Raw genomic sequence first — 13,085 nt, 5'->3', positions numbered from 1 at the left:
CGTCCCCAAAGAACGGAGTCCGAGTAGAGAAGCGTCTTCAGTCGCCTAGGCGCAAGGACGCACACGGTACAAGGTACCCATTTATTTAATGGTTCTACATTATCTATTCTGTTCTTGGATTTTTCTCTGCCGATGTCCTCAAAGAACGGACACCGAGCAGAGGAGCATCTTCAATCGCCTCGGCGAAGGAGTGCTCATGACACCAGCACATTATTATACTAAGTCCGGTGAATTCCCGTCACGAGCTGACGAGCATTCGACCCATTCGTTGGAAACGAATCTGGTCCGCCCCGGCAACGCGAGGATCGAAGTTCACTAACTTCGCAAAAATTTTAAGTCCCAGAGACTGCCTTAGGGCTCGGTCGAATTCTGGACTGAGCTCGGGAAGACTCTCCGAGCCCAAATCCTTGGTATAAGCACAAACGTTGCTATACCACTGGTTGGAGCTCGGCAAGCCAAACTTAAACTCAAACCCTGTGGCGGGTAAAGCTCAGGCCCTAGAGCCCATATCCTCGGAACCTAAAACAGATCCGAGCAAAGAAACTTGGACTATGATAGACGAGTTTCCAGAAAAAAAAAATGTATTCATTTCAAAAAAAGCCCGCAGGCTGAGTACAAGGATTCGGGCTCAGCCCTTACAAATGTCGTGACCGTCTCGATTTAAAAATAACAGAAGTTATATCAAGGCTCGAGCTCGACGACTTCGGTCTCAGTAGCGTCGGGAGCGACAGGCTCAGCAGTCGGAGCTTCGGTAGCCTCGGCAGCAACGGGAATAGCCTCGGGGGCGGCTTCGGTCGCCCCGGCCAAACCTTCCTGGTTGCCCCAGGAGTTTCTGCCTCCACCTCCGCCTCCGCATCCGGCCTTTCGACCCCTGCTCCCGGTTGGAGCAAGTTCACGTCAAAATCCGGGAGGAGCCGCCACAATTGATTGCGGAAATCCCGGAAGCCCTGGATCAGCCCATTCATGCCCTCCTCTTCCAGGAGGTCGCGGAACTCCTCCGACTCGCGAAAGAGCGCCACCGCGCTCTGAGCTTGCTCCCGAGCCTCGAGCTCCCGAGCCTCGTGGTAGGTGGCCTTCTTCTCGAGGGTTTTTATTTCCCGCTCGAGCTCCGAATGTCGGAGGCGGGCATTCCCCACCTCCTGCTCGCGGGAGGCCAGCGCCTTCTCGACTTCGGCCAATCGAGCCTCAGCAGCGCGCAGCTCGGACCTCGCTAACGCATGCGCGCCCTTTTCCTCATCGAGCTCGGCGGTAAGAGCTCGAATTCTTCCCTCGGATGCTCCGACCTTTTCTTGGAGCACCTGTCGTTCGGCCTCAGAGGCCTGGTACTTCGCTTCGGAGGCCTGGTACTTCACCTCGGCGGCCGTGTACCTCCTCTGGGCCTCGTCATACCCGCGCTGGCACCTCCGGGCCTTCTCCCGGTATTCTTGTACTAGGTGCATCAGCATCTCCGTCTCGTGCAAATGCTGTAAAAGAGACGAAAAGGAAAACATAAGGCGCCACTAGTAGAAAATCTATACAGATTACACAGGTGGAGAATTTTACTTACCCGGACGGCGTTGCAGCGGGTAAAGTCCATGAAAGCATTATAGCTCATGGACTGCATCATGGCCCGGTCGGCTGGGAGCAGCGCGACCCGGAATATCTCAAGCGCTACTCGAGGGTTTTCGAGGGCTGAATCACCCTCGAACACCGACCAGGTGGGTGCAAGGGGCACCCGTTCCACCGAGCCCGATGGGCCCAGGAGGCCAGCATCGGCTGGCCTAGGCGGAGCCGACCCCGAGGCTCTCTGACTGCTCCCCGGCTCGGAGCTAGGGGGCTGGGGTCGCACAAGCGGCCGATCTGACCGCCGCACAACTATGGCGGGGCGTGCAAGCACGGGACCCGCAGAACTCCTCCCCTGGTCGGCAACTGAAGCGTCCTGCCGACCAGGAATCTGCGTCAAGGGCGCCGGGCATGGGGGCGCCATCGAGGCTCCTCTGGAGCCCGAGCCCCCGGAATCCGCGCCCTCCCTCCGACCAGCTTTGGGGCGCGCGGGCTGAGAAGGACCCGCCTCGGAGTGAGCGGGGCGAGAAGGACCCGCCTCGGAGTGAGCGGGGCGAGAAGGACCCGCCTCGGCCACTGCTGCCGCCAGGGGCGCCGGGGGCGCTGGGGTCGCCGAGACCTTCTGTTTCTTCCTCGGCTCGGTGGGCTCGCCCGAGAGCTCGGCTGCCCTCTTTTGGAAGCGGGCGTAGAGGACTTCGCTTTTCGTCACCATCCTAGCGATATCTGCAAAGGCAAAAAGGATTAGAACATTAGAACAGTAAGGAAATAAATACACCTTGAAATTACTCTTACCATGGGGATGCGCCGAGCTCAAGCCCACGTTTACCAAAGCGTCCTCACATATGAGGCCGTTCAGTAAGATGCCGTCCCCGAGGCTGCGGATGGCGTCGAAGATCCCCTGCTCACGCGGAGAAAGTCTGGGGGGTTTGTTGATGGACTTGAGCTGAGCCGGTCCCCACCAGGGGTCAAACCCCCAGGACTGTGCAGAACCAAGGAAGAAGAATTTCTCCTTCCAGCCATGAATGGACGAGGGGGCACCATGAAAGAGTGGCCGACCCGCCCGAAGGGCGATGTAAAGCCACTCTCCGTCTCCCAGATTCGACTTAAAAATAAAAAGTCGCCGGAAGAGTTGACAGAAGTCAGAATCCCCTGCAGTAAACACAGGGATAGAAAACCGACCACCGTCCTCCAGGCGTTCGGAGTGAGTTGCGCCGGAACCAACTGGCACACCGTTAGCAACTCATTCACGAAGCCGTGAAGAGGAAATCGGAGGCCGGCCCAGAGCGATTCTAGATGCACTCCGATCCGGCCTACCGGAGGATCGGTTATCCGGTCCCTCCGCCTGGCGGGCTCCAAACGGAACCCGTGAAGAGGGAAGAACCACTCTTCGGTCATCTCGACCTCCAGGACGCTCATGGTGGACTCGACTTCGCTAGGGAGAGAACCCATTGCGAGAAAAAGAAATCAAAAAGAAGAGGGACCTGAGGGAAACGTCGGAGAGAAGGAACTTCGGTCTGAGGAAGACTGGAAGGAAAGCTGGAAGCAGAAGGCAATAGAAAGAGGACAAGGGGCCAGGGGAGAGTTTAAATAGACCTCCCCAACGGCCCAGATCAGCGAGAAAAACGCTGTATCCTGTTTAGATGGCGACGCGTGTCGGTCCAAAAGACAGAACGACGCATTTAATTAGGGCTAGCGCTTCGGACGCCGAAGCGCCCCATCGGATCGTGCGGCCCCATCATGAGCCCACGATGAGAGGACGCTTCGCAAAAAGTGTCCCAATAATGAGACTCTTCGGGAAAAGAGAGACGCCGCCTATTAAAGGCACCTCAAAGCGCTCGATAATTCAAAACGCGCAACAAATTAAAATTTTCGGAATCCGTAATGCCCCAACTAAAGCTACTTCCCACGCTCCAGCTGGTAGCCAACTGGAACTCGGAAGTCGGGGGGTAGTGTTGGGGGAAAAACCCCAAGTCATACCGCCACGGAGGCGCTCGGCTAGAGAGCGCCGACCGGAAAGGCGCTCGGCCAAAGAGCGCCGACCAGGAGGATGCTCGGCCAAAGAATGCCGACCAGGAAGACGCTCGACTAAAGGGCGCCGACCAGAGAGAGCGCCAAGAGGCGCCCAATCAAAATAACCAAGTAGAGATGCTCGGATAGGAACAGCCGACCAGCGGACGCCGACCAGAGAAGCGCTCAACTAGAAAGCGCTGACTAGAGAGCGCCAAATAGAGGCGCTCGGCTAGAAGGTGCTCGCCCAAAGGGCGCCGACCAGGAGTACTCGAAGCAACCCCGCCACAGGGCGCCCCTCTGGGCGACCAGCTCGGCTCGGCACCCTTGCCGAGCCGATGCCTTGACTAATACTCCTCCCCGCCAAGCTTTCTCGAAAGGCCTCCCGGCTATACACGCGACTCTACTACAACCTGCCACTATCTCCAAGCCATCAAGGCATAAGATCTCCGCAGGTATTCGGCACGACCTGCCATTAATGCATGAGACTCCCTCAAGTCTCCGATGCACTCAGTCATTTAATGAGCACGGCCCAAGACGATCACCGGATCACTGAACCATCAGAGCGTATGGCTTTCCCTGACCGCCGGTTCATTCGGTAATAAATGCACTTACCATCCACGGACCCCAGGCCCACCACGGCCGGCGGTTCAACCACTCCAACAGGTCCGATCGACCGTGACAACTCCCTGATTCCGGTCCGATTCGGTCCCGTTCTCTACTACGCCATTAATGGGTCAAATCGTGCCCAATTATTACAAAAGAGGACAAACCTCCTGTCACCTCCCAGGTAACAAAAATCCTCCTATAAAAGGAAACCTGGGGGGAAAAGGAGGGGGGGCCCGGGACAGAACCCTCCTGGACCGGATAAAAAGAAGCAAACAGCACAGACACAAGGGAGGACATCATCCTCTTCATCTTCTTCATCTTATCCAAATATTCCGGCTGTCTTCTCCATATACTCTCTTCCTTGCTCTCTCCACATATCTGCCCCCCTCTGACTTAAGCATCGGAGGGCCGGCGCCGGGGAGCCCGGCCACCGGCTTTTTGCAGGACTTACACCCCTCCAGGAGGACGTCACCAGTCGGCGCGCCGCCGACCACCACCCTTTCGGCAGCAGAGCTCCTCCTTCCCCGGCTTCGCGGCAGCCCCCGGGTCCAATTTCCAGCAACAATCGGTAATCTCTAGCCTCCATCCAAGGCCTCTCCTCTTCCATTCCTTCCACTGTAAACTGAAGCTTGTTCCCTCTGAAAGCCAAACAGCAATCAATGGCGGGGCGAGGAGAGGAGTCCGAAGGCAGCGGGCACATCGGCAGGTTGCCGGAGGACTGCATCTCGCACGTGCTCTCCCTCACGACGCCTCGCGATTCGTGCCGGGCGGCGCTCGTCTCTGCCGCCTTCCGCTCCGCGGCGAGTTCCGACGCTGTGTGGGAGCGGTTCCTGCCGTCCGATTACCAGTCGATCCTGTCGCGGGCCGTTGATCCGGTCGAGTTCTCTTCGACGAGGGAACTCTATTTCCGCCTCTGCGACTCCATTCTCGTCGATGGCGGCAGGCTGGTGAGTTCAGGTGGAATGATCCCTTCTCTCCTGCGTTTCTTCCTTCCTTCCTTTCTGTTTTTTTGAATTCAGAAACTGCGGGGTTTTTCTCTAGTTTGTCGTTACGATGCTATCTTGTTCTGCCCCTGATGAACGAATACCTACTTGATTGCTGAGTGCTGACAAAATAAGTAAATAATATTTATCAAAAGCAACATTAGATACTATGATATACTAGTTTAGATTGCCTTGCTGGTTGCGGTAAAGCAATCTTTGTTGAGTTAAACGTATCCACGTTTGATTAATAGGTTGCCTAATACTAACTGACATAACTTGGACATTGGCCATGTTTCGGGCAAGTTCAGTTAGATTTAGGAGGGAAAGTAACGTCCTGGTCGTGGACGCTGACGAACTCGTCCTCAAAGGAGGAGGATGCAGCGCTGATGCTCGTTCTGCTTCCTTGGCCGGAGCGGTCGCTGGAGGAGGCAGCAGCGGCGATGATGCTCGTCATCGTTGGGCCTTGCTCTCCCTATACCTTCTTCTTCCGATTAAAGGGTTCAAGAATTCTCCAGAGGCTGCAACCGAGTCAAGTACATGGGGAGCGCGCGCGACTTGGTGCTGCGTCTACGTTTTCTAATTATTTTTTAAATAAACATGGTCCATATGATTTTCAAAAAAATATAAAAATTATATATGGCTCAGATTGATAATTAGTAGATCTGTTCCGCCCGAAATGGGAGGGAATGGGCTAGGGTTCCTTTCCACAGGATCAGGAGATTGGCTCTAGCCATAAGAAGAATGCTTGGTATAAATAGATTCTATAATGAAAAGTATAGGGTTTTGTCCCCTCTCTAACTATCTCTTCATTAGGTAGGATTTTGTTGGCGCAAGCCCTTATTGACGAATTACTCGAAGAAGATCGTTTAACTGTAGATAAAGCACGAAACATATTTAGGTTAACATACATAATATAACAGTTCTTGATTTATTAACTTTAGGACTGAAATATGATCTATGGCATTACTTTAGCGTATTATAATTTTCATGATAATTTGTATTTTCCTGGGAAAATTATAGAAATTAGCAAAAATGTGGAAAAAGCATGATTCTTGGTTACCGATGCTTGTCAAATTATGATCTAATGCCATGTAATAGCATCTGAATAGAATATTTCTTATGCAATTTTTGGTTCGAATATGGCATATCCATTGCGCATAGTATTTCTTAAAAAAAAGGGAGAAATGGTTGGCTGAAAGAAAGGAAGGTAACTCTTTATATTTGGAAGATACTACATTGATAAGTGGAAGGGGCACTTATTCTTTTTTGTTTATATTAAATAATTAAGAATAGTGTTTATTTAAAAATTTCAGTTTAAGTAGAAAATAGGAGGAGTAGGAGAGGTATGATGCGGCGCTTAAGGAGACCATGATTTTTTATGATCTTTCCTTTATTTTTCCTAATTTTGGGGAGGAGAGAGCTTTCTCTCTCCTATTTGTTTGATATATGTAGATAGATTGATGGATATCTAATTTTACTATTTAATACAAATAAACATTATGTACATCTTAAGTGTCGCATCTGCCGTTTTTTTTAATTGATTACAAAGAGAATTTTTATATCATTTTGTTTTCTTTTTACATAATCATTCCTCCTTTTTTATTTTTTGAAAGATAGCAGAAAGTTTAGCAATTTATAGATTATTGCAGCATATTCCATATAGCTTTTAGAAAGAATTAAATAAATACCTGTGCACTACTCCATCTCTATGTGGTAATATTAGCTTCTTGTGCACTTTCCCTAGCTTCAAGAAACAAAAAGTATAATATGGATGGTTTCCTTATGCGTATAGATTTATTTATTTTTTCTTTTCTTTTTTATTTTCAATTCTTTTGGGATGGCAGAGCTTTCAATTGGAGAGATCAACTGGACGTAAATGCTACATGATATGTCCAAGAAGCATGAGAATTATATGGGGTAACGAACCTCAATATTGGAGATGGATCTCTCTGCCCGAGTCAAGGAATGTGCATGACCCCTCTACTTTTGAAGAAATTTCATTTAGATTCTGATAACGAAGTTTTAACCAGCTGTTTGGGTGCATGCATGCATGTGTAAGCCTGAGATATTCTATTTGCTGGGTTATAAAATAAAGACGAGGTGGGCTTTTTCTTGTCTTCTTTCTACTTCAATAATTTGACATTGCAGAGAAGTTGTTCGAGATAGATATAACTAATCACTGTCCCAACTCCCAACAATGCTATATCCTGCTAAACTATATCTTTATTTTCTTCTTGACCTCTCTCTAAATATTCTATTTTTACTTGAGCTATTTTACTGTGTTTCGTTCGCTGAGAACCTAAAACACTGTCTGTTGCGATTTTCATTCAGCTTTTCATCTCCAGGTTCCCACCGAGTCTTGAATCTCAAGACTTAGCGAGAAGTAAATTAACTGTACAACGAGATATAGAGATTTTCTCAATACAATATTATTTATGTTTGATATGCAAAATATAGAAATTTCATACAGATTTTCATGACTTCACATAGCTAAATACATGAATATGTGCATATAAATTACATACAACAGTCAAAAGTAATTACCGAAAAAGTGTGAGAAATCAACAAATTAACGTTTAGAATGTTACTGGTTGCAACTTTCTCATCTCACACAAATCGGCTAAAACTAGGCAAATCCTTGGAGAACAAGAACCGCGTTCGAAAGATCTCTTGAAATAAGAAGGATGGGACTACTAAAACCTATGCAACAAGAACAAGCATGAGGGCTAAGGAAGGCAGAAAAGGCATGTGATTGCAGGCAGAAACAGGTCAGTAGGCAGTAGATGGCGAGGATGTGGGCAAAGTCGTGGCTCCAAGATATTAACCTGCTCAAGGTAAAATCAAATGTAGAGGAATGAGCATCTAGTTTATCCACTCTTAGGTCATTAGCACCAAGTGAGAGGCAGAGATATTACAGCATGGTATGTAGCAAATGATTAATCTGAGGAGGAAAAGAAAGAATGGAATGGGGATTCTGTTCTCCTTCCTACATGTTAGAAACACATGATGTTAAGTCATTTTTTTTTTTTTTTTGCCTCCCTTATCTATAACAAAAAATGCTACAGGAAGTAAAAGTAAGGAAGAAAACAGCATCTGAACAAAAGATTAGGCAGGGAATAACAAAATTTATGATATATACTTGGGATTGTTATAAGATTAGTAGCTAAGATTGTTGATTTGGAATCATTTGAAGTTGAATGCAACCAAACCACAGCTTGACTCTTTCACGTCAAGCTTTGGGTGGAGCTGACCAAGCTTCTGAGTGACTTGATGAGTTAACTGATCCACGGATCAGGATTTACACATTTTAAACATAGGCTTTAGTCGAGATTTTTACCAGCAATTTAAAACTATAAAAAATCTTATCATAATTTTTCTGTCATTTCTTTTTTTTTTCTCTCTAATAGATGCCTTGAACAAGTAGCAACTTCCTAACGTGAATTGGTGATGCTACTTTTTTTAGCATGGTTTTCCCCAAATATAACATAGTTTGATGTTTAAATTGGCTTAAAAGCTACTGGACGTGGTTTATATTGTCATCACAATACCTTTATCAACATGGAAGATTGCTTTGCTTGGTATCAGGTTCGCAGAAGTGGCTGTGCTTCTAGCTGTTTGTTGGTTTGATATTGGCGGCAGGATTGACTGTCAACTACTCTCCCTTAGAACAACCTATGCTGCTTATCTCGTCTTCAAATTCGCCTCTAGGTCATTTGGACTGGGTCCCCCTCCTCAATTGGCATCAGTGAAGCTAGGAGCTTATGCTTCGGAGATCAATGTCTGTTTGCAAGATGATGGTGACGGAAATGATGGTGACGATCTGGAGGAACGGCGGCGACGGCGCTTGAGGGATGATGGGTGGATGGAGATCGAGTTGGGGGAGTTCTACAATGATGAAGGCAATGGCGGTGATGTTGAAATGGGGTTGATGCAGGTGAGAGCGTTGCATTGGAAGAGTGGGCTTATCGTCCAGGGCCTCGAAGTAAGGCCCAAAATTTGACTTGCTTAAATGCTGTTGTTGCTTCATACTCTGAAAATTAAAAAGTACTTGTTGTTGCGTCAGATGCATGTTGTATAATGTTAGTAGCTATACCAAAACTATTTCTGGTGGTCTTGTGGACAATTTGAATATTAGAGTTACGAATAAATTTGAATTTAGTTAATACAATGGCTTCAACTGGCAAGCCAAATGCCAAATCATGAGTGAATAGAAATTCGATAATGTACATTTTCCTTCATTGGCAAAATGCTTTTCTAGTGAGAGAACAGGCTCAGACAGGAGTAGAGCCAAAAGCACATCCATATGTTGATCCAGTTACAGAGCTAGTGAACCAAGGTAGTCCCCTATTTGCCCTCGCCCAAGCCATCTTCCACTTCTGTTGTTCCCTCTCCCTCCTCGATGATCACAATGCCTAGAGTTGTCACCCTCTCGACTCTCTCCTCACCCCCCTCCTCATTGCCGTATCTTTTTTAGGCACCGCCATCACGGACGATCAGGATGGTGGAGACCACGGCCGTGGTCCGCCCTGCAACTCTTCACCCGAACACTCCTCGCTACTGCCACAGGAGCCCTGTCATTGCCAATGCTATGGTACTAGCCCTGGGATTTTGGTCCGACCACTCCTGCTGACTCCTCTCTCTTTAACAATGGTCAGATGACCGGTTGGAAGATCGTTGGAAGTAGTCAGATATCTAGCCGACTCATTGTAAAAGAAACAGCAAATGATTGCGGGAGAAGGTGTTGAAATAACCATTTGTCCCAAAAGCTTAAGTTGATAGGATGAGGTAGATTTATTTATATATTTTATATTTTCTTACACTCCTCATATGTGGGCCGGACTTTTCTTTAATGGGCGAGCCTAATATGTGAAATTTTTAATAATGGGGTTAAAGAGTGAGACAAGATTCGAACTTAGGATCTCTGCTATGATACCATATTGAAATCACCATTTGTCCCAAAAGCTTTCTTGTTAGATCAAGCGCTTACCACCATACCAAAAGCAATTGCTATTAGTAGAGCCTCAACTTTATTTTCTTAAGTCGAGGCTGACCACCGCAGGGCACCTGCCATGGCTATCAACAGCAAAGCTGAGCCCCGTACTAAGCAACAGATGGGGCTTTGCAATGCACTTCCATAAGCGCATCGGCAGGCTGGTCTGTCAAGCATCAATGTCACCATGTGGCCCCATAAGCCACATGTGGCAGCGAACCCCTAAGGGGGGGCTTGGAAAAATTTCAACAATCCTCTCCCCAAGTGACATTCCGGGGGTTCGAACTTGCAACCTCGCTCTAATACCATTTTAGAAATTACCATTTGCTCCAAAAGCTTAAGCTGATAGGATGAGGTAGATTTATTTATATATTTTATATTTTCTTCAGAAGGAAAGACATGAACAAAAGATTGGAATGGAATGTGATAGTTGAGGAGAAGTGGAAAGGACTACAAAGAAGATCTTTCACGAGGGCATACTAACAACGTTGGGTGGTGGATAGGCCTCAAAAATATATTGGGTCGGTATGGTAACTCAAGAGATCCAACTAAAACTTTTTAAAGTAAAAAAGGTGTGAGTGCAAATCGGTCGTAATGGTACTCTTGTAACTTTGCCTTGATATATTTACCAAACACTACAGGAATAGTAACTTTTACCGGCGCTTTTCATGGCCTTTACCGACGTTTATTAGCGTCGGCAAAAACCCCACCGACGCAAGAGCAAGCGTTGTAGACGCGTCGATGATACCTAAGTGGGAAAGGTTTTTACCGATGCGAAAGGAAAGCATCGGCAAAACTTGGTATTTCCCGACGCTTAGTAAAGCGTCGGTGTAGATCTTTTGCCGACGCAATATAGCATCGGCATAGACTACCAGTTTTGCGTGGCGCTAGAGTTGTTGATTTTTTTCCGACGCTTATAAGCGTCGGAGAAAGCCTTCCATAGCGTGCCAAGTTTTGTTTTTAACGACGCTTTAAAGCGTCGGAAGTGGGATTTTTTTAAAAAAAAATATTAGAAAAACACATGCATATCATAAATCAACATTTACACCAATATGAACCTGCATTACATTTATATCAACATAAATATTCAGATCATTCAAAACATTCATATTGTCATATATGATTAATAAGTTTAGAATTACAATGTTCTTTGAAAAATATAAAAAAGATACATATAAAACTCCTTAAATAACAGTCTAAAAAGTATCAGGGACCGGATTTAGTGCCATCATCATCTCTACGAGCTATTGAAGTATCAGGAATCTACAAAAAGAAAAAGAAACTTTAAAAGTTAGGAATATGAAAATCATTAACTCATGCAAAATAAGTGATAATTATGTAAAGTCATCAAATACATATAGTTATTTACCTGAGGAGGGAGAAATCGCTGCAACATACATGAAATATGCTCAAGCTGAGACTACAAAGTTTGTTGGTTCTGCTTCAACTCCGCCAACTCTGCCTGATGGCGATCCTTCATATCTTCAATTGTTGCCCGAAGTCTACTAACTTCTGCATTGCTACTGCCTTCTCCAGCATTTCTTGTATACATGCCCACTGCAGACAACTGAGTGGGGGTAACTCCAACGCCATAACCCCTCACTCTACCATAATGCTCTGGGCCCAATAGTTCAGTGAGCACCTGAACTTCGACATGACTGGTCGCGTCGGATGATAATGACTCTTCGACGCGCTCTGAAATAAGAGTTGTTTCCCTGTCCTATATTCTCAAAAGAAAAAGTCATATTAATGTATGCCAGTAATAGAACTAATAAAAATATCGTTGAAAGATTCAAAGATGAACACATACAACTATATCTCTTGACTCCTTCCGAACAAAACTGCCATCTCGGTGGGTGTGAGTCATCTTATAAAACTCCACCTTACCAGGCTCCCTCCCATTATCATCCATCTACAACAAAAGGTATATTGGCAAGCTAGTTATCATGATACATGCTATATGATAGAACAATTTAAAATAGTTTCAAAGAGTTTCAAAAAAACTTACGAATTCAGCTCTACGTCGAGCATAACTCATCGAGCCTGAAGTATGAGGAACAGTCTGAGAGGCTCGTGCAACTCTGCCAATGTTGGAATATGTCTTCCCAAAAAAAGAATAAGCAATATAAATTTGTAATCTAAATTATTAGTAAATACAATCTAAGGTATTGAAAAAATATATACAACCTGAGCTTTCTCGGAAAACCAATAGTGGACAAGCTCCCTCCACTGATGAGGGATTACATCAGGAGGACAAATACGGGCAACCTCCTCTTCTGTCATACCATCGTGCTTCCAGTCTGCCTTTAACTTGGCCCTATATTCTTTTCACTTGCGATTGACGGACTTCAGCACCCAATCATGACTCTCTTTAGGGAGCAAAAACTTTTTCTACACCAAAGTAATTAAAGAATGTTATAACAATATTAAATCAAAAAATAAAATTGTGATAGTAAGCAAATTCAATTCTTTACCTCAATAACTTTAAGAAGCTCAACCTTATATGAAGGAAGCATTTCATTCCATTTCGTATAGTTGAGCGGACACAATTGACCCTTCCGCGCAACCGATCCTAGAAAAGTCGATAAAATGCTTGCAGCCCTCTTGATGGGCTGCCCCAGTTCATTGCAATGTACCACGATCTTCTCATCCTCGCGTAGGCTCCACACGTCCCGTGCTCGAGTGGGTCCTCATGTCCTCCTCACTCTCCCCAGTCCATCTATAAAAATAAAATAAAATATCCATTAATTAAAATATTAAAGGCAAATGATTTAATATTAATTAGATTGTAAGAAAAATTAATATATAAAATATAAATCAAAATACCCTAGATGTGCACGTCATCTATATCTGGACAATCAGCAGGTGGCACGTGCTCAGACTGAGACTCGTGCTGAGTATGGGACTCATGCTGAGAATGGGACTCGTGCTGCTGGGGCTCATCGGGCTAGAAC

General features: G+C 46.1%; 1 protein-coding gene across 1 annotated transcript; it reads left to right on the top strand.

The window, feature by feature from the left end:
* Positions 1-4,783: 4,783 nt before the first annotated feature.
* On the top strand, positions 4,784-9,272 carry LOC103723234 (F-box protein PP2-B11-like). Its single transcript, XM_039121476.1, has 3 exons — positions 4,784-5,105; positions 6,986-7,123; positions 8,656-9,272. Exons 1-3 carry the CDS (start codon positions 4,818-4,820, stop codon positions 9,139-9,141), a joined length of 912 nt encoding a protein of 303 aa, XP_038977404.1. The 5' UTR covers positions 4,784-4,817; the 3' UTR covers positions 9,142-9,272.
* The last annotated feature ends 3,813 nt before the right edge of the window (positions 9,273-13,085 follow it).

This window comes from Phoenix dactylifera, unplaced genomic scaffold, assembly GCF_009389715.1.
Source record: "Phoenix dactylifera cultivar Barhee BC4 unplaced genomic scaffold, palm_55x_up_171113_PBpolish2nd_filt_p 001090F, whole genome shotgun sequence".
In the NCBI taxonomy this organism is placed as follows: domain Eukaryota; kingdom Viridiplantae; phylum Streptophyta; class Magnoliopsida; order Arecales; family Arecaceae; genus Phoenix; species Phoenix dactylifera.
This window is presented reverse-complemented; position numbering and strand designations above follow the sequence as displayed.